We start from the raw sequence: 23,847 nt of genomic DNA on the forward strand, positions 1-23,847 counted from the left end.
CAATTTCATTACTTCTGATTGGTCTGTTCATCTTTTCTGTTTCTTCCTGGTTCAGTCTTGGAAGGTTATACCTTTCTAAGAATTTGTCCACTTCTTCCAGGTTGTCCATTTTATTGGCATAGAGTTGCTTATAGTAGTCTCTTAGGATGCTTTGTATTTCTGTGGTGTCTGTTGTAACTTCTCCTTTTTCATTTCTAATTTTATTGAGTCCTCTCCCTCTTTTTCTTGATGAGTCTGGCTAATGGTTTATCAATTTTGTTTATCTTTTCAAAGAACCAGCTTTTAGTTTTATTGATCTTTGCTATTGTTTTCTTTGTTTCTATTTCATTTATTTCTGCTCTGATCTTTATGATTTCTTTCCTTCTGCTAACTTTGGGGTTTTTTTTGTTCCCCTTTCTCTAGTTCCTTTAGGTGTAAGGTTAGATTGTTCATTTGATATTTTTCTTGTTTCTTGAGGTAGGCTTGTATTGCTATAAACTTCCCTCTGAGAACTGCCTTTGCTGCATATCATAGGTTGTGGATTGTCGTGTTTTCATTGTCATTTGTCTCTAGGTACTTTTTGACTTCCTCTTTGATTTCTTCAGTGATCTCATGGTTTTTTAGTAACGTACTGTTTAGCCATGTGTTTGTGTTTTTTATGTTTTTTTCCCTGTAATTGATTTCTAATCTCATAGCATTGTGGTCAGAAAAGATGCTTGATATGATTTTAATTTTCTTAAATTTACCGAGGCTTGATTTGTGACCCAAGATGTGATCTGGAAAATGTTCCGTTTGCACTGGAGAAGAAAGTGTAATCTGCTGTTTTTGGATGTAATGTCCTATAAATATCAATGAAATCTGTCTGGTCTGTTGTGTCATTTAAAGCTTGTGTTTCCATATTAATTTGCTGTCTGGATGATCTGTCCATTGGTGTAAGTGAGGTGTTAAAGTCCCCCACTATTATTGTGTTACTGTCGATTTCCTCTTTTATAGCTGTTAGCAGTGCCTTGTGTATTGAGGTGCTCCTATGTTGCGTGCATATATACTTATAATTGTTATATCTTCTTTTTGGATTGATCCCTTGATCATTATGTAGTGTCCTTCCTTGTCTCTTGTAACTTTCTTTATTTTAAAGTCTATTTTATCTGATATGAGTATTGCTACTCCAGCTTTCTTTTGATTTCCATTTACATGGAATATCTTTTTCCATCCCCTCATTTTCAGTCTGTATGTGTCCCTAGGTCTGAACTGTGTCTCTTGTGACAGCATATATATGGGTCATGTTTTTGTATCCATTCAGCGAGCCTGTGTCTTTTGGTTGGAGCATTTAATCCATTCACGTTTAAGGTAATTATCAATATGTATGTTCCTATTACCATTTTCTTAATTGTTGTGGGGTTTTTTTTAAAGGAATTCCTTTATTTTTATTATTTATTTATTTATTTTATTTTTGGCTGTGTTGGGTCTTCGTTTCTGTGAAAGGGCTTTCTCTAGTTGCGCCAAGCGTGGGCCACTCTTCATCGCGGTGCCCGGGCCTCTCACTATTGCGGCCTCTCTTGTTGCAGAGCACAGGCTCCAGACGCGCAGGCTCAGTAGTTGTGGCTAACACCCAGTTGCTCTGCTGCATGTGGTATCCTCCCAGACCAGGGCTCGAACCCGCGTCCCCTGCATTGGCAGGCAGACTCTCAACCACTGCACCACGAGGGAAGCCCTTGTGGGTTTGTTTTTGTAGGTCCTTTTCTTCTGTTGTGTTTCCCACTTAGAGAAGTTCCTTTAGCATTTGTGGTGGAGCTGCTTTGGTGGTGCTGAATTCTCTTAGCTTTTGCTTATCTGTAAAGCTTTTGATTTCTCCATCGAATCTGAATGAGATCCTTGCCGGGTAGAGTTATCTTGGTTGAAGGTTCTTCCCTTTCATCACTTTAAATATGTCATGCCACTCCCTTCTGGCTTGTAGAATTTCTGCTGAGAAATCAGCTGTTAATGTTATGGGAGTTCCCTTGCATGTTATTTGTCGTTTTTCCCTTGCTGCTTTCAATAATTTTTCTTTGTCTTTAATTTTTGCCAATTTGATTACTATGTGTTTCTGTGTATTTCTCCTTGGGTTTGTACTGCCTGGGACTCTCTGTGCTTCCTAGACTTGGGTGGCTATTTCCTTTCTCATGTTAGGGAAGTTTTTGACTGCAATCTCTTCAAATATTTTCTCGGGTCCTTTCTCTCTTCTCCTTCTGGGACCCCTATAGTGCGAATGTTGTTGGCGTTTAATGTTGTCCCAGAGGTCTCTTAGGCTGTCTTCATTTCTTTTCATTCTTTTCTCTTTGTTCTGTTCCACAGCAGTGAATTCCACCATTCTGTCATCCAGGTCACTTATCCGTTCTTCTGCCTCAGTTATTCTGCTACTGATTCCTTCTAGTGTATTTTCCATTTCAGTTATTGTATTGTTCATCTCTGTTTGTTCTTTAATTCTTCTAGGTCTTTGTTAAACATTTTCTTGGATCTTCTCGAGCTTTGCCTGCATTCTTTTTCCGAGGTCCTGGATCATCTTCACTATCACTATTCTGAATTCTTTTTCTGGAAGGTTGGCTGTCTCCACTTCACTTAGTTGTTTTTCTGGGGTTTTATCTTGTTCCTTCATCTGGTACAAAGTTCTTTGCCTTTTCATTTTGTCTATCTTTCTGTGAATGTGGTTTTCCTTCCACAGGCTGCAGAATTGTAGTTCCTCTTGCTTCTGCTGTCTGCCCTCTGGTGGATGAGGCTATCTAAGAGGCTTGGGCAAACTTTCTGATGGGAGGGACTGGTGGTAGGTAGAGCTGGGTGTTGCTCTGGTGGGCAGAGCTCAGTCAAACTTTAATCCACCTTTCTGCTGATGGGTGGGGCTGGGTTCCCTCCCTGTTGGTTGTTTGGCCTGAAGCCACCCAGCACTGGAGCCTATCCAGCTCTTTGGTGGGGCTAATGGCGGACTCTGGGAAGGCTCACACCAAGGAGTACTTCCCGGAACTTCTGCTGCCAGTGTCCTTGTCCCCACGGTGAGCCACAGGCACCCCCTGCCTCTGCAGGAGACCCTCCAACACTAGCAGGTAGTTCTGGTTCAGTCTCCTGTGGGGTCACTGCTCCTTCCCCTGTGTACTGATGCACACACTGCTTTGTGTGTGCCCTCCAAGGGTGGAGTCTCTGTTTCCCCCCAGTCCTGTCAAAGTCCTGCAATCAAATCCCACTAGCCTTCAATGTCTGATTCTCTAGGAATTTCTCCTCCTGTTGCCAAATCCCCAGGTTGGGAAGCCTGATGTGGGGCTCAGAACTTTCACTCCAGTGGGTGGAGTTCTGTTGTATAAGTGTTCTCCAGTTTGTGAGTCACCACCCAGCAGTTACAGGATTTGATTGTATTGTGATTGTGCCCCTCCTACCATCTCATTGTCGCCTCTCCTTTGTCCTTGCCTGGGGGTATCTTTTTTGGTGAGTTCCAGTGTCTTCTTGTTGATGACTGTTCAGCAGTCAGCCGTGACTCCAGTGCTCTCACTATTGGGAGTGAGAGCACGTCCCTGTACTCTGCCATCTTGAACCAATCTCAGCAGTGTCATTTTTTTTTAAATTGAAGTATAGTTGATTTAAAATGTGTTAATTTCTGCTGTACAGCAAAGTGATTCAGTTATGTGTATGCACATTCTTTTTCATATTCTTTTCCATTATGCTTTATTACAGGATATTCAATATAGTTCCCTGTGCTATATATATATAGTAGGACCTTGTTGTTTATCCATTCTATATATAATAGTTTGCATCTGCTAGTCCCAAACTCCCAATCCATCCATCCTGCACCCCCCCATCCACCTTGGCAACCAGAAGTCTGTTCTCCATGTCTCGGAGTCTCTTTCATAGATAAGTTCATGTCATATTTTAGATTCCACATATGAGCAATATCATATGGCATTTGTCGTTCTCTTTCTGACTTACTTCACTTGATATGATGATCTCTAGGTCCATCCATGTTGCTGCAAATAGCATTAATCTTTTTTATGCCTGAGTAATATTCCGTTGTATGTATGTTTCACATCTTCTTTATCCGTTCATCTGTCAGTGGACATTTAGGTTGTTTCCAACTCTTAGCTCTTGTAAATAGTGCTGCTGTGAACATAGGGGGCATGTGCCTTTCTGAATTAGAGTTTTCTCTGGATATATGCCCAGGAGTAGGATTGCTGGATCATATTGGTAGCTCCGTTTTTAGTTTTCTGAGGAACCTCCATACTGTTTTCCATAGTGGCTGCACCAGTTTACGTTCCCACTGTCAGTGTAGGAGTGTTCCCTTCTCTCCACGCCCTCTCCAGCATTTGTTATTTGTAGCCTTTTTGATGGTGGCCATTCTGATTGGTGTGAAGTGGTACCTCACACCTACCTCATTGTAGTTTTTTTTTTTTTGCGGTACGCGGGCCTCTCACTGTTGTGGCCACTCCCGTTGCAGAGCACAGGCTCCGGACGCGCAGGCTCAGCGGCCATGGCTCACGGGCCCAGCCGCTCCGTGGCATGTGGGATCTTCCCGGACCGGGGCACGAACCCGTATCCCCTGCATCGGCAGGCGGACTGTCAACCACTGCGCCACCAGGGAAGCCCCTCATTGTAGTTTTGATTTTCACTTAGCATAGTGTCTTCATCTGTGTTGTAGATCACCTATGTTGTAGCGTATGTCATTGTTTCTTCCTTTTGAAGGCTGAATAATATTCCATTGTGCCACATTTTATTTATCCATTCTCTGTTGATGGACACTGGGGCGCTTCCACCTTTTGGCTATTGTGAATAATGCTGCAATGCACATGGGTGTGCAAGTAATATCTCTTTAAGACCCTCTGCAGACAGCTTTTACCCAGCCTAGGGTCCCTTTTGTGTTCAGTGGTCCTGGAAAGATCCATCAGGCCCTATCTAAAAGCCATAGAATTTGAGCTGGAATGACCCTCAAAGGACAGCTAATCCAACCCTATTTCTAGTGAGTGCCAATATCAGGACTAGTACCCAGGTCTGGTTGCACCCAGGACAGGCCACTGTACCCTGACTGCCCTCAGTAGTGTTTACAAATCAGTAGGCAAGTACCTGGTTGTACATTCCACGTTTTGGGGTCTGCTATCTTTTATGCTTCTTACTCTTCCTTATAAGCCTGTTTCCCACAAAGAGCTCAGTGCTATTGCTGTCTTTATAGCATTCCTTTGCTGAAGGACTTAGTATGTTTTCACTTCAGAGCATTCTACACAGTGCATGCTTAGTGAATAAAGTCTATCCCTAAGGCAGTTCTTAGAATCTTTTTTTTTTACCAAGTTAATGTACATAGCTTTAGGTAGTTTTTATTTGGTTTTTTGTTTGTTTTTTGGCTGCCTTGGGTCTTCGTTGCAGTGAGTGGGGGCTAGTCTTCGTTGCAGTGTGCAGACTCCTTATTGCCGTAGCTTCTCTTGTTGCAGAGCATGGGCTTTAGGCATGTGGGCTCAGTAGTTGTGGCTCCCGGGCGCTAGAGCACAGGCTCAGTAGTTGTGGTGCACGGGCTTAGTTGCTCTGCAGCATGTGGGATCCTCCTGGGCCAGGGCTCGAACCCATGTTCCCTGCACTGGCAGGCAGATTCCCAACCACTGCGCCACCAGGGAAGTCGCTATGATTTTTTTTTTTTAATGCAGTCTAATTTTCCCTGTATGGGGGTAAACCTTTTCAACTTTTAGCTGCTGCTTCTGCTGTTTACTTCAGTGTATAAATAACATACCTATTGATCTGTTATCTTCCTCTACCACAGTTCTCGAACTTTAGCATTGCTAAACTTGTTAAAACAGATTACCCACCCCACCCCTAGAGCTTCTGAACCAGTGGATCTGGGCTGGGACCCCAAAATTTGCATTTTTAACAAGTTCCCAGATGCTCCACACACTCTGGCCTGGGACCACATTTTGAGAACCACTCTAACACCCCATAACCTCTCACTGGAGCTCTATCAATTTGGTTAAACGGCATCCAAGTTTACATTATTATTATTGCCAATATTTCATGTTACATAATTATTCACAGGATTGCCCCTCAGTTACTGTTATTCATATGCTTTTTGTTTAATCTCTTCTTCCAGTTTTAGTGATATACTTGATATACATCACAGTACAAGTTAACAGTGTATAGCATAATGGTTTTGACTTGCATGTACTGTTAAATGATTACTGCTATAAATTTAGTTAGCATCCATCATCTCATATAGATATAATGGAGAAAAAAATTACTTTCCTTGTGATGTTACCTCTTAGGATCTACTCTCAACAGTTTTCATATATATTATACGTAAGTGTTAGCTGTAGTCATCATGCTGTACATTACATACCAGTACTTATTTATCATGCAACTGGAAGTTTGTGGGTTTTGACCACCTTCCTCCTATTCCCCCTGCCCCACACACTGCCTCTGATAATCATGAATCTGATACCTTTTTCTATGAGTTTGGTTTTTTGTTTTTAGATTACACATCCAAGTGAGATAGTACAGTTGTCTTTCACTGTCTTACTTTTTTCACTGAGCATAATGCCCTCAAGGTCCATATATGTTGTCACAAATATCAAATATTCTTTGTTTTCTATGGCTGAATAATACTCCATTTTATGTGTGTGTGTGTATATTTATATATAAATACAACTTAATTATTCACCCCTCTGTTGATGGTCAGTTAGGTTGTTTCCATGTATTGCTCATTGTAAATACTGCTGTTATGAACTTGGGGGGGTCAAATGTCTTTTCAACTTAGTGTTTCATTTCCTTTCGATTTATACCCAGAAGTGGAATTGCTGGATCGTATAGCAATTCTATTTTTAATTTTTTTAGTTTGTTTTATTGAAGTATAGTTTATTTACAATGTATTAATTTCTACTTTGCAGCAAAGTGATTCAGTTACACATATATATATATATATTCTTCTTCATATTCCTTTCCATTATGGTTTATCACATGATATTGAATATAGTGCCATGTACTATACAGTAGGACCTTGTTGTTTGTGCATTCTATATATAATGCTTTGCATCTCCTAATCCCAAACCCCCAGTAGATCCCTCCCACACCCCCCATCTAACTTGGCAGCCAGAAGTCTGTTCTGTACGTCTTGGAGTCTCATAGATAATTTGTGTCATGTTTTGTTTCACATGTAAGTGGTATCATATGGTATTTGTCTTTCTCATCATGACTTACCTCACTTGATGTAATATCTGCGTCCACCCATGTTGGTAGAAATGATATTATATTCTTTTTTATAATAATTCCACTGTATATATGTAGCACATATTCTTTACCCATTCTTCTGTCAGTAGACATTTAGGTTGTTTCCATGTCTTGCCTATTCTAAATAGTGCTGCTATGAACATAGGGGTGCACGTACATTTTCCAGTTATACTTTTATCTATGTATGTGGCAAGGAGTGGGACTGCCGAATCATATGGTAGCTGTGTGTTTACTGTTTGAGGAACCTCCATTCTTTTCTCCATAGTAGTTATTACCAGATGGCAGTACCACCAAAAACATAGGAGGGCTCCCTTTCCTCCATGCCCTCTGCTACATTTATTGTTTGTAGACTTTTTGTTCATGGCATTTTGAGTGGTGTGAAGTGATGCCTCCTTGCAATTTTGATTTCCAATTCTCTAGTATTAGGAATATTCAGCATCTTTTCATGTGCCTCTCTTTTTAACACTATGAGTAAAATGTACCTCTGGAAATTGGCCTCGTAAAACTGGGCCCTGTTTTGAATTCCTTTCCTATTACCTGCTTCTGGGCATTTCGTGATGGCAGGTGTCTTTACAGGCTCACAGGCTTTGAGAATATGAAGTTCCCCTGAGCACCTGCTTTAAAGTTGTTGTTACTGGAAACGGCCAAAAAGTGGCAGGATTTTTTCATGCCCAGCTCTGGTTACACCTGCATGTACAGCCTAAGGGGAAGTCGTGTTCCTAGGTTGTGAATTAGTGGAATGTGTCAGCACAAACACCCAAGGGCTTGTATCTCATTACTTCATTGCCCCCCTCCCAGACAGTGGAGATTGTGGTGACATCCCCAGGGGACTAGACACTCCAGGTCCAAGGGGGGCTCATTTGCTGGTACATCTTCCCCAGCTCCCTCAGGCCCAGAACACTCCAGCCTTGTGTTGCTGGCTGCCCAGGCTCCAGGGGTGTGACAGTAGCCCAGGTTCCCCAAGCCAACATGGAATAGAGGAGGCATTTTTCTTTTTTATTGTATTTTATTTTTACTTCTGATTTTAGTTTGGAGTGTTGTACATTTACAGTGTTGTTTTTGTTTCCTGTGTACAGTGACATGTTTCAGTTATGCAGATACATATATCTGTTCTCTCTCGGATTCTGTTCCCCTATTGGTTATGACAGATTGTTGAGTAGAGTTCCTTGTGCTCCACAGAAGGTCCTTGTTGATTATCCATTTTATAAATATTAGTGTGTACAGGTTAATCCCAACCATGGCATCTGTCCCTCCCCCCATGCTTTCCCCCTTGGTAACCCTAAGTTTCTTTTCTATGTCTGTGAGTCCGTTTCTGTTTTGTACATTAGTTCACGCCTGTCAGTTTTTAGTGAAATCATATCTGTTCTTCTCTGACTTGCTTCACTTACTGTGAGCTCTAGGTCCATCCACCTTGCTGCCAACGGCATTATTTCCTTCTTTATGCCTGGGGGTTCATTCCATTGTATCTATGTACCACATGTTCTCCATTCACCTGTGGATGGAGATTGTGGTTGCTTCCGAACCTTGACTGTTGTAGGTCTTGCTGTAGTCAGTGAATGTGCAAGTGTTGGCTTTCCAAGCATGGTTATCTGCGGATGTGTGCCCAGCAGTGGGCTTGCCGGATCCTATGGTAGCTCTATTTGTGGTGTTTTAAGGAACCTCTGTAGTGTTCTCCATCGTGGCTCTACAAATCTACATTCCCCCCAGTGGTGTAGGAGGGTTCCCTTTTCTCCTCAGCCTTTCCAGCATTTATTGTTTGCAGACTTTTTGATGATGGCCATTCTGACAGGTATGAGGTGATACCTCGTTGGAGTTTGATTTCTCTAATGATTAGTGATGTTGAGCATCTTTTGTTTTTTGTCATTCTGTATGTCTTCTTTGGAAAACTGTGTATTTAGATTTCCCACCCATATTTGGATTAGGTTGTTTTCTTGATATTGAGCTGCATGTATATTCTGGAGATTAATCTTTAGTCTGTTGTTTCATTTGCAAATATTTTCTCCCATTCTGAGGGTTGTATTTTTGTTTTGTTTATGGTTTGATTTGCTGTGCAAAATCTTGTTTCATTAGGTCCCATTGTTTATTTCCATTTCTCTAGGAGGTGGGTCAAAAAGGATCTTGCTGTGATTTATGTCATAGAGTGTTCTGCCTATGTTTTCCTCTAACAGTTTGATAGTGTCTGGCCTTACATTTAGGTCTTTAATCCATTTTGAGTTTATTTTTGTGTATGGTGTTAGAAAGTGTTCTAATTTCCTTCTTTTACATGTAGCTGTCCAGTTTTCCCAGCACCACTGATTGAAGAGACTGTCTTTTCCCCATTGTGCATCCTTGCCTCCGTTGTCAATTAGCTGACCATAGGTGCGTGGGTTTATCTCTGGGCTTTCTATCCTGTACAGTTGATCTATATTTCTGTTTTTGTGCCAGTACCATACTCTCTTGCTTACTGTAGCCTTGTAGTATACTTTTTAGTTGGGGAGCCTCATTCCTCCAGCTCTGTTTTTCTTTCTCAAGATTGCTTTGGCTATTTGGGGGTCTTTCGTGTTTCCATACAAATTGTAAAGTTTTTTGTTCTAGTTCTGTGAAAAATGCCATTGGTAATTTGATAGGGATTGCATTGAATCTGTAGATTGCTTTGGGTAGTATAGTCATTTTCACAATATTGATTCTTCCAATCCAAGAACATGATATACCTCTCCATCTGTTTGTATCATCTTTAATTTCTTTAATCAGTGTCTTATAGTTTTCTGCATACAGGTCTTTTGCCTCCTTAGGTAGGTTTATTCCTGGGTATTTTATTCTTTTTGGTTGAGTGATAAGTGTTTCCTTAATTTCTCTTTCTGATTTTTCATTGTTAGTTTATAGGCATGCAAGAGATTGGAAGTGGGCTTCTTGACAGTGGGCCCTGTTTTGAATTCTTTTTCGAAGAATTCATTGTACCTCTGGAAGTGTGCCGATACAGTTCTTTACTAGTCAGCTCAATTTGGGTTTCAGGTGTTCTCTCCTATTAGTGTTCTTAGGTTGAAAGGACCTGCTATTAAGTTCTGTTTTGGGTTGAGGCACTTTTTTCAACTCTGAATATGCCACTGGCTGAGATCAGGTAGATAGGACAGCTGGTTTCTTTCCCTGCACCAGTGAGGCTGGAGCATTGGCTTCACAGCTGCCTGTATTCTCTGGTCAGGCTTGCTAGACAGTCAGGACTGGCTACTCGACTCAGCAGTAGGTGAGGCTAGAATTACCTTCCTTGCCCTGGCAGTACACAGCAGGATGGGATCCAGAGAATGCATGGCTTATTTTGGGGGGAGCTGAAGAGTCAAGAGTGTGCACTGAGGGCTTCCCTGGTGGCGCAGTGGTTGAGAGTCCGCCTGCCGATGCAGGGGACACGGGTTCGTGCCCCGGTCTGGGAAAATCCCACATGCCGCGGAGTGGCTGGGCCCGTGAGCCATGGCCGCTGGGCCTGTGCGTCCGGAGCCTGTGCTCCGCAACGGGAGAGGCCACAACAGTGAGAGGCCCACATAACGCAAAAAAAAAAAAAAAAAAAAAAAAGAGTGTGCACTGAATTCCTGGTCAGGTGAGGCCACCAGATTTGCTATGCAGACAGTGAATGCCACCAGCAGTGCTTTCTATTCCTGTGTTACCTTAAGCAGGGTTGTTGACTGGCTGTGTGGCTTTGCTGGTTGGGCAGTCCAAAGGCTGTATTCAGTAGAAATGCAGCTATGAACTGGTGTGCTTTCCAGGGAAGCAGCTTTAAGGTTACTAATACTTTGTGGTCTGGACTGAAGCCTACCTGTGCCCCAGCTTCCCTGTCAGAACAGACTCACTTGGGCCCTGCAGGTAGGGACTCAGGCTGTGGAGATCTGAGTGCTGGTTGTTGGAAGCCCTCTCTGGTCACAATCCAATTCTCAGCAGTTGGGCCTCACAGATTCAGCTGCGATCCTGGTGGAGCAAAACCAGAGTATCAGCACCTGCAAAGTGATGACCACAGTGCAGTGGGAGGGGGGAACAGGTGCTGGATGTCACCCGGGGCTCTTTTCTCACTCGAGGGGCCAGAGCCTCAGGGGAGGCTGCTCCCTGTGGTAGTGTGCCAGCCCCTGGAAGGGATGCTGGGATCAACATGTGGCCCCTTCTCTTACCTTCTAATGCAGTCTGTCTCAGTGTCCATAGTGCAGGACACTTCAGCTTCACTGCTGTGTTGTAGGATTTGTTCAGTGGTGTGTCTCTATGAATAGCTGTTAGTTCTTTTAAGGGAAAGTGAAGCCAGGAACAAGCTGTGTCACCATCTTCATGACATCACTCTCCATACTCCTCCTTTCTTACTCTGTGTGGATACTTTTTCCTTTACTTTCATTTTGGTGGGATTTCAGTGGGGGGAACCAAGGTAAGTGCTCTCTTTACCCACAAGACTGAGCTGTAGTTCTTGCTGGAGATCTCTGCCCTCTTTAGAGAACGCGGGGAGGTAAGGGCAGGGATACATACCTGTAATGGGATGTGTGTGCTGGCTTGCAGGTGACCCTGTGGAAGGAGTCGGTTGATGGGCAGTGGGTGTGCATCAGTGATGTCAACAAGGGCCAGGGTTCTGTGTCCACTTCAGTCACAGAGGGTCAGCAGAACGAGCAGTGACAGGACAGGCAGGGCCTGGTCTCCACCTGCTGCCTCCAGGACTGCCACTTCCTGCCAACTGACCACACAGCTGGGAGGAAGAACACCCAGCTGCCACAAGATCACTTTCCTGGGAGTCGTTAACTGATGCAACCAGACTTATCATCTGCCTTAACATGATTTGATATGGTTTGTAATTTACTGTCCAGCTGAACACACACTTGTTCTGAGGGAAAAACAACAATTAACCGTCAGCTCTATTATTTTAAGATATTGTTGGTCATTTTTATGTACCTTGTAGGTTCAGGCATCATTTGGGGGGGATTGTTTCCAAAGTAATAAACTTGTATTGCTTATAATTCTTCCTGCATTTTTCTAACCCCTCCCTACAAAGCTCGTTTTATCTCTTGGTTAGTGTCCTTGAACAGCATTTACCAAGACCCAGGTCCCTATGGGCCTAGCTGAGTCCTGCCCACAGAGCTGATCTGTCACTGTTTAAGAGTCCTTGTGACTCAGTTTATGCTGAAGGCACCATACAAAGCTACACTTGGCCTTCAGCAATGGGACTGCAGCCCCCAGCTCTGCTACTTATCCTGAGTATACATCCTCTGCTGGAGACTGAGGCTAATAAAGTCTGCCCTGCACATACAGGGTAGTATCAACCATATCCCAAGAGTTTACAAGACTGACGAGGAAAGCAGGCACAATTCACCTGGTTTACTGCCCAGTCAGTGGAAGGAGAGGCTCACTGACACTGAACCAAGGATCACCTCTAATGGGAGGCCCTGGGACCCTGAACTGAAACAGCAGTCACGGCAGGAGCCGAGACCTGTATGAGTGGCATGAACTTGGACCTTTCACACGTAAAGCAGCACAGCAAACCTGTGTAGGCGCGTACCGCCAACTTACTGGTGAGGAAACTGGCAAGAAGGTCAGGAGCTGCCCTGGGCCGTCCACCGCCACATGCTAAAGCCACCACTGGCATCCTGCGCTGTCTCAGCTCAGAGCTCTCAAGGCAGGAATCCGGGACCTGGTGCTGGGGCTCCTCAGCCGTAATCAAGGAGTGGAGCTCACGCCAGGCCTGTATGTGCACACACAGATGAATGGTCAGGCCGCTCACTGCAGGAGGTTGTGTGCACAGGTAAGTGTGGACCCTTCTTCTGCCTGTTCTTTGTCCATTTTTCAGCAGCAGAATCCCTGTCGTGAAATAAATCTTTCATCATAACATATAAAATTGGAAAAAGTGGAACTACATTGGTTCAAGTGAGTGAGGACAGAGGGGCCTGGCCCACAAGGCCTCCGGAGGCATTCCGCAAAATCCTACCTTCCCAGACCAATAGGCAAATTGCTGCTCCTTCCCTTCCATTATTCAGATGCGAAAAGAAAGGCCAAGGAAGCACCTTTGCTCGGGCTACTCAATGGACACAAATTACACTGAATTCTAGTTAGCTCTACATATCTGCCTTCCTTAACAAGCTCTGTGCTCCCGAGGGCAGGCCTGGTCCTCCTATACTGCCACATACAAATGAATAATGAGAAGGGACTGGTCGCATGTCACACACTGGGTTAGTGATAGGTCATTGGGCTCCTGGCCATAGGCTGTGTTTATAGCTTACACCAACAGGATCAGTTTGAATAATCTGGAAGTAAATGAAATGACCACTGTCAACAGTTTATGCTTAGGGTGATGATAACATGTTAGCCATTCCTGGGGTAAGGGAAATACCTCCGATTTCTTACAACAAAACCAGCCAACCAAGTGCAATGCCATGTTGAGTGTCCATCTTCAGGGCAGTTGCCAAGCCCAAATGAGAGGAATGTCAGGGTAATTTAAAAGATATACAGAGAATTCTAGTTCGGGCAAGATGGCGGTGGCAGCCACACTGATTTTCAATCCTTTCACAAAAGCAAAGCACCTAGGATAGCAAAAGAAACCCCCGGATGACATTAAGGTAGCTCCTCAAACTCTGAGACATCAAGGAGTACAGCCAAACCATGCATGAGGGGGAGATTTCCACTTCCACACGGGAAGGAGTCACAGCTCCAAGAGTTTCCCTCAAGCCATTAACAACTAGGAAAACACAAAATCCACGAAACAACTGCTTTCCGATGTAGGACAACAGGCAGTGTTTGCAAGAAGAGGAAACAGTGGGCGTGGGAGGGGAGACCCACAGTTGCCCCAGCTTCTTCCTAGAGAGAGTTCCCAGGAAAGGGCAGGGAAACAGAATCCAGAGCGGCCTCACTGAGTTTACAAGACAGGTGAGAGTTCAGAAAGGCAAAGGCGGCCTTTACACAGCAGAGTACTAGAGAAGAGGGAGCTGCTCAGAGATAGCCAGCTCCTCGGATCTGCAGGAGGGTCTCCTAGACTTGTGACCAAGGACTAACCTGCTTAGGGGAAGGGTGAAACTCTCGTGACCGAAAAGCAGCAGGCCAAACAATTCCTGGAACTCAACAGAGGGCGAGTAGTTCACGTTCCCAAGAAGCAGAGTGCAACAGCTTCACGATACAGAGGGCATTGGGTCGAGTCCTAAGAAAGATCATGCGTCAATGGTGTATCTTCAATCAGGTCTACAGTAAAGGCTGCTCTGGACCTTAAAAGCAAGCCTTGAAAGCGTCAAACTGATCCACCAATAATTTCACTTTCTGTCAGAACAAAGCCCAACACTCTTTAAAGGAATAACAAGAAAATTCAGCATGTGACAGCATAAAATTTACAACGTGGGCTTCCCTCATTGCGCAGTGGTTGAGAGTCCGCCTGCCGATGCAGGGGACATGGGTTCGTGCCCCGGTCCAGGAAGGTCCCTCATGCCATGGAGCGGCTAGGCCCGTGAGCCATGGCCGCTGAGCTGCGCCCTGGAGCCTGTGCTCCACAACGGGAGAGGCTACAGCAGTGAGAGGCCTGCGTACCGCAAAAAAAAAAAAAAAAAAAAAAAAAGAATGTAAAGGAAAATGAACATAAGAAAAATGGGAGATATAAGAAACTTTAAATGGAGTCTCTAGAAATGAACAATTCAATATCTGGAGTGAAAAATACACTGGATGGGAGTAACAGCACATTAGACACTGCCATAGGAACAATCAGTACATCTGAAGACGGCAACAGAAACTATGCAAACTAAAGCACAGGGAGAAAAGCAGACAAGCCAAAACAAACACAAGCAACTGTGACTACAGTATTAAGTAGTCTAAAATATGTGTAAGTTGGATTCCAAAGGAGACAGAAAAAAATGTTTAGAGAAACAGTCAAATTTTCTCAGCTGGATTTGAACTATAACCCTACAGATTCTAGGAAATTAAAAAACCCCAAGCAGAAGAAAATACACATATACACACACAATAAGACTGAAATTTTTTTTAAAATTATATAAGCAGCCAGAAAAAAAAAAGACATATTACATACACAGGAAAAAATATAAGAATGACAACCAACTTCTCATTAGAAATTATACACATCAGACTTCCCTGGTGAAGCAGTGCTTAAGAATCTGCATGCCAATGCAGGGGACACACATTCAAGACCTGGTCCGCGGAGATCCCACATGCCGTGGAACAGCAAAGCCTGTGCGCCACAGCTTATCCTGAGCTCTAGAGCCCATAAGACACAACTGCTGAAGCCCGCACGCCCAGAGCCCATGCTCCGCAACAAGAGAAGCCAACTGCAATGAGAAGCCCATGCACAGCAACGAACAGTAGCCCTGGCTCACCACAACTAGAGAAAGCCTGCTCGGAGCAACGAAGACCCAATGCAGCCAAAAATAATAAATAAATAAAATAAATAAATTTATTTTTTTAAAAAACTGGTTCTAGACCAAGAAATTTCAGATAAAGTAGACTTTAGAACAAGGAATACTTATAAGGGATAAAAAGGGGCATAAGAAAAGGGTCAATTCATCAAGAAGGCAACAATCCTAAATATGTATGCACTTAAAATAGAGCTACAAAATATGTGAAACAAAAACTCACAGAACTGAAGTCTGTTTACAATTCCAGTTGGAGATCTCAACACTCATCTTTCAGTAGTAGAAAAAATAGGACCCTAAAAAACAGTAAAGTTACAGAATACATAAACAAACCTATCAATCAATTTGACCTAACAGGCACTCACAGAACATTCTACCCAGCAACACTTAAACGCATTCAAGTACATCTGGAACACTCATCAAGACACACTAATTTCTGGACCCTAAAACAAACTTTAACAAATCTAACAGAATTAAAATTATCTAGAACATATTCTCAGACTATAATGGAAGTAACCTAGAAATCAATAATAGAATACTTGGAAAACCCTCAAGTATTTGGAAATTTAAGCAATATATCTAAATTACGCATGGGTCAAAGGAAAAAAATCACAATAAAAATAGTTACCTATAGAGTAAAGAAGGAACAGAATGAAGGGGAAAGGAATGGAAGATAATAGTCTCTGCATGTACCTTGTCTTATACCATTGACTTGGGAACCACGTAATGTTTAATCATTAACAAATAAAGGGGAAAAAAATGCCTAAAATCTGAAAAAACAATTGGATGTAATCTTAGTTATATATCAAGCCCATGGCATAACCACACAGAGAAAATATTTAACTCATTTGACTGTATATTCCTAAGACTGCGGTTAGTAGTTTTATGGTTTGTAGTAATTGTTGTAGTCTTATTTTGAAAGTATTATGTTGATACTGTAAAATACAGCAAAATAGAGGGAATTTTGTTAATGTAATTAGAAAACAACATTTTTAAGATAAAGGAAGGAATTTAAGTATATAAACCCAAGAAGTGAAAGCACAGTGACCTTAAGTTTTACTTGGAAATAACAGTATTAATTCATGACCTATTTTTCTCCTTCTAAAAACTATGTTTTTCTCATCTATGCACTGAAAACACCTAGAAGCAATACTAGTAGTTAGAATCCAGATTCTGTTCTTTAAAAACTATTTCCCACTAAAAGAAACCAAAACTTCTTAGAGAAATGGCAAAATAAAGTCAGAAGCAGGAAGGACACACACAAGATGAGGCCAGGATTTCTTAATGAGACAGAAAGAAAATAAACTATTAAAAACGATAGGGTTGTGTCAAAAGCACACAGGAATAAACTCATCAAATATGGAAGCATCAAAAAGAAAATGACTATAATGAATTGAAACACTTATATTTTAAGAAAAAAATCCATAAGATTGGTTCAAGTTGGCGGAGTAGAAGGACATGAGCTCACTCCCTGTTGGGAGAGCACCGGAATCGCAACTAACTGCTGAACAATCATGGACAGGAAGACACTGAAACTCACCAAAAAAGATACCCCAGGGCTTCCCTGGTGGCGCAGTGGTTGACAGTCCGCCTGCCGATGCAGGGAACTCGGGTTTGTGCCCCGGTCCGGGAAGAACCCACATGCCACGGAGCGGCTGGGCCTGTGAGCCATGGCCACTGAGCCCGCGTGTCCGGAGCCTGTGCTCCTCAGCAGGAGAGGCCACAAGAGTGAGAGGCCGGCATACCGCAAAAAAAATAAAATAAATAAATCTTCCAACAAACAAAAGCCCAGGACCAGATGGCTTCACAGGTGAATTCTATAAAACATTTAGAGAGGAGCTAACACCCATCCTTCTCAAACTCTTCCAAAAAACTGCAGAGGAAGGAACCCTCCCAAACTCATTCTATGAGGCAACCATCACCCTGATACCACACCAGACAAAGATACTACAAAAAAAGAAAATTACAGACCAATATCACTGATGAATATAGATGCAAAAATCCTCAACAAAATACTAGCAAACATAATCCAACAACACATTAAAAGGGTCATACGCCATGATCAAGTGGGATTTATCCCAGGGATGAAAGGATTCTTCAATATACGCAAATCAATCAATGTGATACACCATATTAACATACTGAAGAATAAAAACCATATGATCATTTCAAAGGATGCAGAAAAAGCTTTTGAAAAATTCAACACCCATTTATGGTAAAAACTCTCCAGAAAGTGGGCACAGAGGTACCTACCTTAACATAATAAAGCCCATCTACGACAAACCCACAGTAAACATCATTCTCAATGGTGAAAAACTGAAAGCATTTCCTCTAAGATCAAGAACAAGACAAGGATGTCCACTCTCACCACTGTTATTCAGCATAGTTTTGGAAGTCCTAGCCGTGGCAATCAGAGAAGAAAAAGAAATAAAAGGAATACAAACTGGAAAAGAGGTAAAACCGTCACTGTCTGCAGATGACATGATACTATACATACAGAATCTTAAAGATGCCACCAGAAAACTACTAGAGCTAATCAATGGATTTGGTAAAGTTGCAGGATACAAAAGTAATGCACAGAAATCTCTTGCATTCCTAGACACTAGCAATGCAAGATCAGAAAAAGAAATTAAGGAAACAATCCCATTCACCACTGCAACAAAAAGAATAAAATACCTAGGAATAAACCTACCTAAGGAGGTAAAAGACCCGTACTCAGAAAACTGTAAGACACTGATGAAAGAAATCAAAGATGACACAAACAGATGAACAGGTATACCATGTTCTTGGATTGGAAGAATCAATACTGTGAAAACTACTATACTACCCAAAGCAATCTACAGATTCAATGCAATCCCTTTCAAATTACCAGTGGCATTTTTTTTTTTTTACAGAACTAGAACAAAAAATCTTAAAATTTGTATGGAGACACAAAAAACCCTGAATAGCCAAAGCAGTCTTAAGGGAAAAAAACGGAGCTGGAGGAATCAGACTCCCTGACTTCAGACAATACTACAAAGCTATAGTAATCAGGACAATATGGTACTGGCACAAAAACAGAAATATAGATCAGTGGAACAGGATAGAAAGCCCAGAGATAAACCACGCAGCTATGGTCAACTGATCTATGGCAAAGGAGGCAAGGATATACAATGGAGAAAAGACAGTCTCTTCAACAAGTGGTGCCGGGCAGACTGGACAGCTACATGTAAAAGAATGAAATCAGAACACTCCCTAACACCATACACAAAAATAAACTCAAAATGGATTACAGACCTAAATGTAAGACCGGACACCATAAAACTCTTAGAGGAAAACATAGGAAGAACACTCTTTGACATAAATCACAGCAAGATCCTTTTTGATCCACCTCCTAGAGTAATGGAAATAAAAACAAAAATAAACAAATGGGACCTAATGAAACTTCAAAGATTTTGCAAAGCAAAGGAAACTACAAACAAGACCAAAAGACAACCCTCAGAATGGGAGAAAATATTTGCAAACGAACCAGCGGACAAAGGATTAATCTCGAAAATATATAAACAGCTCATGCAGCTCAATATTAAAAAAAACAACACAGTCAAAAAATGGGCAGAAGACCTCAATAGACATTTCTCCATAGAAGACAGACAGATGGCCAAGAAGCACATGAAAAGGTACTCTACATCACTAATTATTAGAGAAATAGAAATCAAAACTACAATGAGGTTATCACCTCACACCAGTTAGAATGGGCATCATCAGACAATCTACAAACAACAAATGCTGGACAGGGTGTGGACAAAAGGGAACCCTCTTGCACTGTTGGTGGGAAACTAAATTGATACAGCCACTATGGAGAACAGTATGGAAGGTCCTTAGAAAACTAAAAATAGAATTACCATATGACCCAGCAATCCCACTCCTGGGCGTATAACCAGAGAAAACCATAATTCAAAATGACACAGGCACCCAAATGTAAATTGCAGCACTATTTACAATAGCCAGGACATGGAAGCAAACTAAATGCCCATCGAGAGATGAATGGATAAAGAAGATGTGGTGCATATATACAATGGAATATTACTCAACCATAAAAAGGAATGAAATTGGGTCATTTGTAGAGACGTGGACGGATCTAGAGACTGTCCTTATTTTGAACATTAGTAAGTAGAAAAAAAATTATGTATTTTTCTTGCCTTTCATGTACAAACTGTGTATCAAGGTGATGAAATAATTGCTGAAGGAAAAAATGCTGATGTAGAAAGGAACAATAGAAAAAGAATCAGGTTTAGGTAAGGGGGTTGTTGTAGACTAAGAGAGTGTGTTTTATCTGTTAAAGATATACACTGAAGATTTTAAGGCTGAAATTACATGATTGCTGAGATTTGCTTTTAGAATATTACTCCCAAAGGAAAAAGAGTATGGGGGATAAATACACGAAGCAAGATGCTAATAAATGTTGAAACTGATGATGAATGCTTGTGGAGACTCATTGTATTACTCTCTCTGCTTTCACTGTAAGTTTGAAATTTTCCAGAATAAGAAGTTCAGGGCTTCCCTGGTGGCGCAGTGGTTGAGAGTCCGCCTGCCGATGCAGGGGACACGGGTTCGTGCCCCGGTCTGGGAGGATCCCACGTGCCGCGGAGCGGCTGGGCCCGTGAGCCATGGCCGCTGGGCCTGTGCGTCCGGAGCCTGTGCTCCGCAACGGGAGAGGCCACAACAGTGAGAGGCCCACATAACGCAAAAAAAAAAAAAAAAAAAAAAAAGAAGTTCAAACATACATGGAGAGAGAGTTTATCTTACATATGGCCAGATTTTCTGCTGGAAACATTATTTTATAATCAGAAAGGAAGTGCCTGAGATACTTGTTCAGTATCTGAGAAATACAGATTCTCACACCCCACGACAGACTTACTGGATCAGAATCCGAAGATGAGACATAAAAAAGACTGCTTTCTTACCGCTTCCCCTATGAATCCACTGCAGCCCAGCACAGGCCTACACCCAGTGGTTGAGATTAGATGACCCTACAGGCCTCACCCTGAGATCCTAGGGCTCTTAGCTATCCCTAGACTGCACCACCTGTAGCTCTGAGAACAGTCTCAGCACAGTGGCTGGCGGGGGTGCGGGGAGTCAAGCTACAGAGTGGGCCAGTATCCATAAGGAACAGGATACAGGGACAGGAAATGCTGCCTGGACACGGTAGCATGAGGGCAAGAAGGCATCAACACACCATTCCAGGACATTCCACAACATTCCTGGGCATATTTTAACGCTGAGGGCAAAAGCTCTTGGAGAGAAAGACTGACGATAGGAGACCAATACTGGGGGCTCCAGCCCCACGATGGCGGGAGAACAGGGAAGCCTCTCTCCCACTGGGAGGGGCTGGGTTTGGAGCAGGAGGGATGAGAGAGCACTGGGCTAAGGATTGGAAGTTGTAAGAGTGACACCCATGAGGATCTAAGGCTCATCCAGTGCAGGAGCCGTGAGCCACAAGTAGCTGCTGAGCACTGGAAATGTGGCTGGTCTGAACTGAAACGTGCTGTGAAAATATAATACACAATGGATTCGGAAAATTTAGTAAAAGGAAAACCAGTGCCAAATATCTAAATCATTTATAACACTGATTACATGTCAAATTGATAGTATTTTGAATATATTACAGTGTATTATTAAAAATTGATTTTATCGGGGCTTCCCTGGTGGCGCAGTGGTTGAGAGTCGGCCTGCCGATGCAGGGGACACGGGTTCGTGCCCTGGTCCGGGGGGATCCCACATGCCGCAGAGCGGCTGGGCCCGTGAGCCATGGCCGCTGAGCCTGCGCGTCCGGAGCCTGTGCTCCGCAACGGGAGAGGCCACAACAGTGAGAGGCCCGCGTACCACACACACACAAAAAAAACCAGTCATCAAGAAAATTGATATTATCTGTTTCTTTTTGCATTTTGTAATGGGACTCCTAAGGAATTTTTAATTGCATGACTGGCATGATACTTCTAGCGATCGATGCTGTTCTACAAGTTATGGAAGCCACAACAGGGAGAGAAAAATAAGCCCCGCCTAAGAGCAGGCCTATCTATCTCAAAAAATGAAACCTGTTTCTGTTACCCCAGAATCTGCCTCATTCACACCAAGGTTTGGCCAAATTCATGAAAAAACTCCTTGCTCAGCCAACTACTTAACAGCAGAAACAGAATGACACTGGACAGTGTACACAGTTTGTTCTCAGACACCACTGACATATAGCAAGTAATTCGGTGATGATGCGCCCTTCTCTGTGGATGAAGCTGGGCCCTCAAGGCCCTGCTTTGGGAAGGAAACCTTCAACCAGCAAGCAATCCAGAGGAAGGTTCAGAGAAGGAGACAGACGGACAGACTGGCCTTGGCATTATCCACACTAAAACGAGGGGAAACACGTGCTGGGGCACGTCGGTCCTCCCCACCACGAGCCACGCAGTCCTCCTCAAAGGCCTCTGGGCTCAGGTCTGCGTGCATCCCCACCCCAGCCTGCACCCCGTCCACAGCTGGAGATGGGCAGCGAGGTACTTTCTGGGTGCCGCCTCCCCCTCCCTCAGTGGCTCCGGCATCCTTCCTTCCTCCCCCAACCAGCCTCCGCCCTGCGGGATGTGCTTCGGGTGCTTTCCAGCCCGCAGGCCACCTTTCTGCTCCGGAAGGGAACGCAGCAGCCGGCGCGGGTGTTTGCCTGCCGGGTGTTATCTAAGATCAACACTGGCAGCTCCTGTCTCCAGGGCCGGGACTGAAGAGGCCTCACATCTCAGTGGCGCCTGGTCACCATAGTCTGTTTGGGGTTTTGGGGGCGGGGGGTCAGGGGGAGCCACGCTCTGAAAAAGCTGCAGGCCTTCTCTAGCATCTCCCTACCTGCTCCACCTTCAGCCCTTCTGAGCCCCACGGCCAAGAGGCATCAGCTCAGGTGGCCCCCAAGGGCGAAGGCCTCCAGGTGACACGCTTACACTCTGCTGGGACTGCGGGAGGATTCCGCCCCCCCACACACCCCCAGTGCACTGCTGGTGAGAAGTTTTCCAGCAGGAGGTACTCAGTCCCCACATTCTACTGAGGGGCCCAGTCCCGCCCCTCCCGGGCACCCACTGTCCCTAGAGTCTCCACAAGGGTCCAGTGCCCCCGATGACCATCTCAGTCAGGCGGTCACCGGACGACCAGCGTTCTGCTGGCTCCCCTGCCCCGTCCCGTCGTGCTCAGGAGCCTGGCCAGGCGTCCGGGCACTGCCACCGAGGGCTGCGTGGCGTCGGGGAAAGTGTGATCCTTCTGGCATTCAGGTTTGCTCCCCGTGGAAAAAGGGTGCAGCCTCCCAGGTCTTTAAGGTCGTGTCCTGTCACTCCTCTGCTCAAGAGCCTTCAGTGGCCTCCCTCTTCCAGATCAAGCCCAAACTCCTTGGGCCCCCAGCTTCCAAACTGTGCTTATCCCAACCCCACAGCTCCTTCTAGGCCTTTTCTTACGACCCGCCCCACTGCCACGCTCCTCCGAGCACCCAGCCTTCTCACTGGGGCCACAAACAGTCTGCACCCACGCCTGCTGTTCCCCTCCGCTCCTGCCCCTCTGCCTGCAGCGGTGCCCTCCCTTCAAAGGCCTGCTCCACTCCCGCCGCCTGCATCATGGAGCCCTTCCTGCCCTCCCAGCCCGAGCCCAGCCACAAGGGAGCTCCTCCTCTGAAACGCTGGAACGTCTACACAGACAACTCACCGAGCCCTTAGGAGTCACCACCTGGGCATCCTGTGGGATGAGCCGCTGCGGGCACGTAAGGAATCCCCCACGTGGTTGATGCACTCTTCGTCCGCGAACATCTGACATGGCAAAGGCTGGCCAGGGTACAAAAAACAGTTGTCACCTGCATGGTACTTGACAGGTTATAAAGGATTTCACACCCATCACCTCAGTTAATCCTCAAGCCCCTCTGAGAGGCAGCTGTGAGCAGGGGAACGCTCAGTGATCTGCATAAGGCCAATCTGTGTGTGGTCACCTGGGGCAGCACCAGGTCCGGCTCTCCTGCCCCCGGACACTGTGCTCCCTCCCAGAACCTGGCTGGGCGAAGGGAGACAGGCCCGCACATTAAGAAAGACCAAGCTGAGCAGAGCCATCACCACCACCCAGAAGACAGGATCGGACACTTGCCCCTTATTGCTGCCCTCAGTGTGTATTGGGCTGATTGCATCCCTGAGGGTCCCCTTTACACACTCGTCCACCCCCTGTATTTCTTGGGAATTGAAACTACAGCAGCTATAGACTCAGGTTTGATTTTTGCAAGGTGGAGCATGTGATTCTACCAAGAGTTACAGAAAAGTAAGACTTTTCTTATTTG

General features: G+C 44.2%; 1 protein-coding gene across 1 annotated transcript in view; it reads left to right on the plus strand.

Moving 5' to 3' along the window:
* Window positions 1-12,146, plus strand: part of SEC13 (SEC13 homolog, nuclear pore and COPII coat complex component) — a gene marked incomplete at its 5' end in the record, with an annotated part of 54,202 nt that extends 42,056 nt beyond the window's left edge. Inside the window, 1 exon segment of the mRNA XM_079714080.1 lies at window positions 11,701-12,146. Within this exon segment, the coding sequence (XP_079570206.1) occupies window positions 11,701-11,814 (114 nt within the window). The 3' untranslated portion in view covers window positions 11,815-12,146.
* Between the last annotated feature and the right edge of the window lie 11,701 nt (window positions 12,147-23,847).

Source organism: Hyperoodon ampullatus (assembly GCF_949752795.1).
Source record: "Hyperoodon ampullatus genome assembly, chromosome: 10".
NCBI classification, from domain to species: Eukaryota; Metazoa; Chordata; class Mammalia; order Artiodactyla; family Ziphiidae; genus Hyperoodon; species Hyperoodon ampullatus.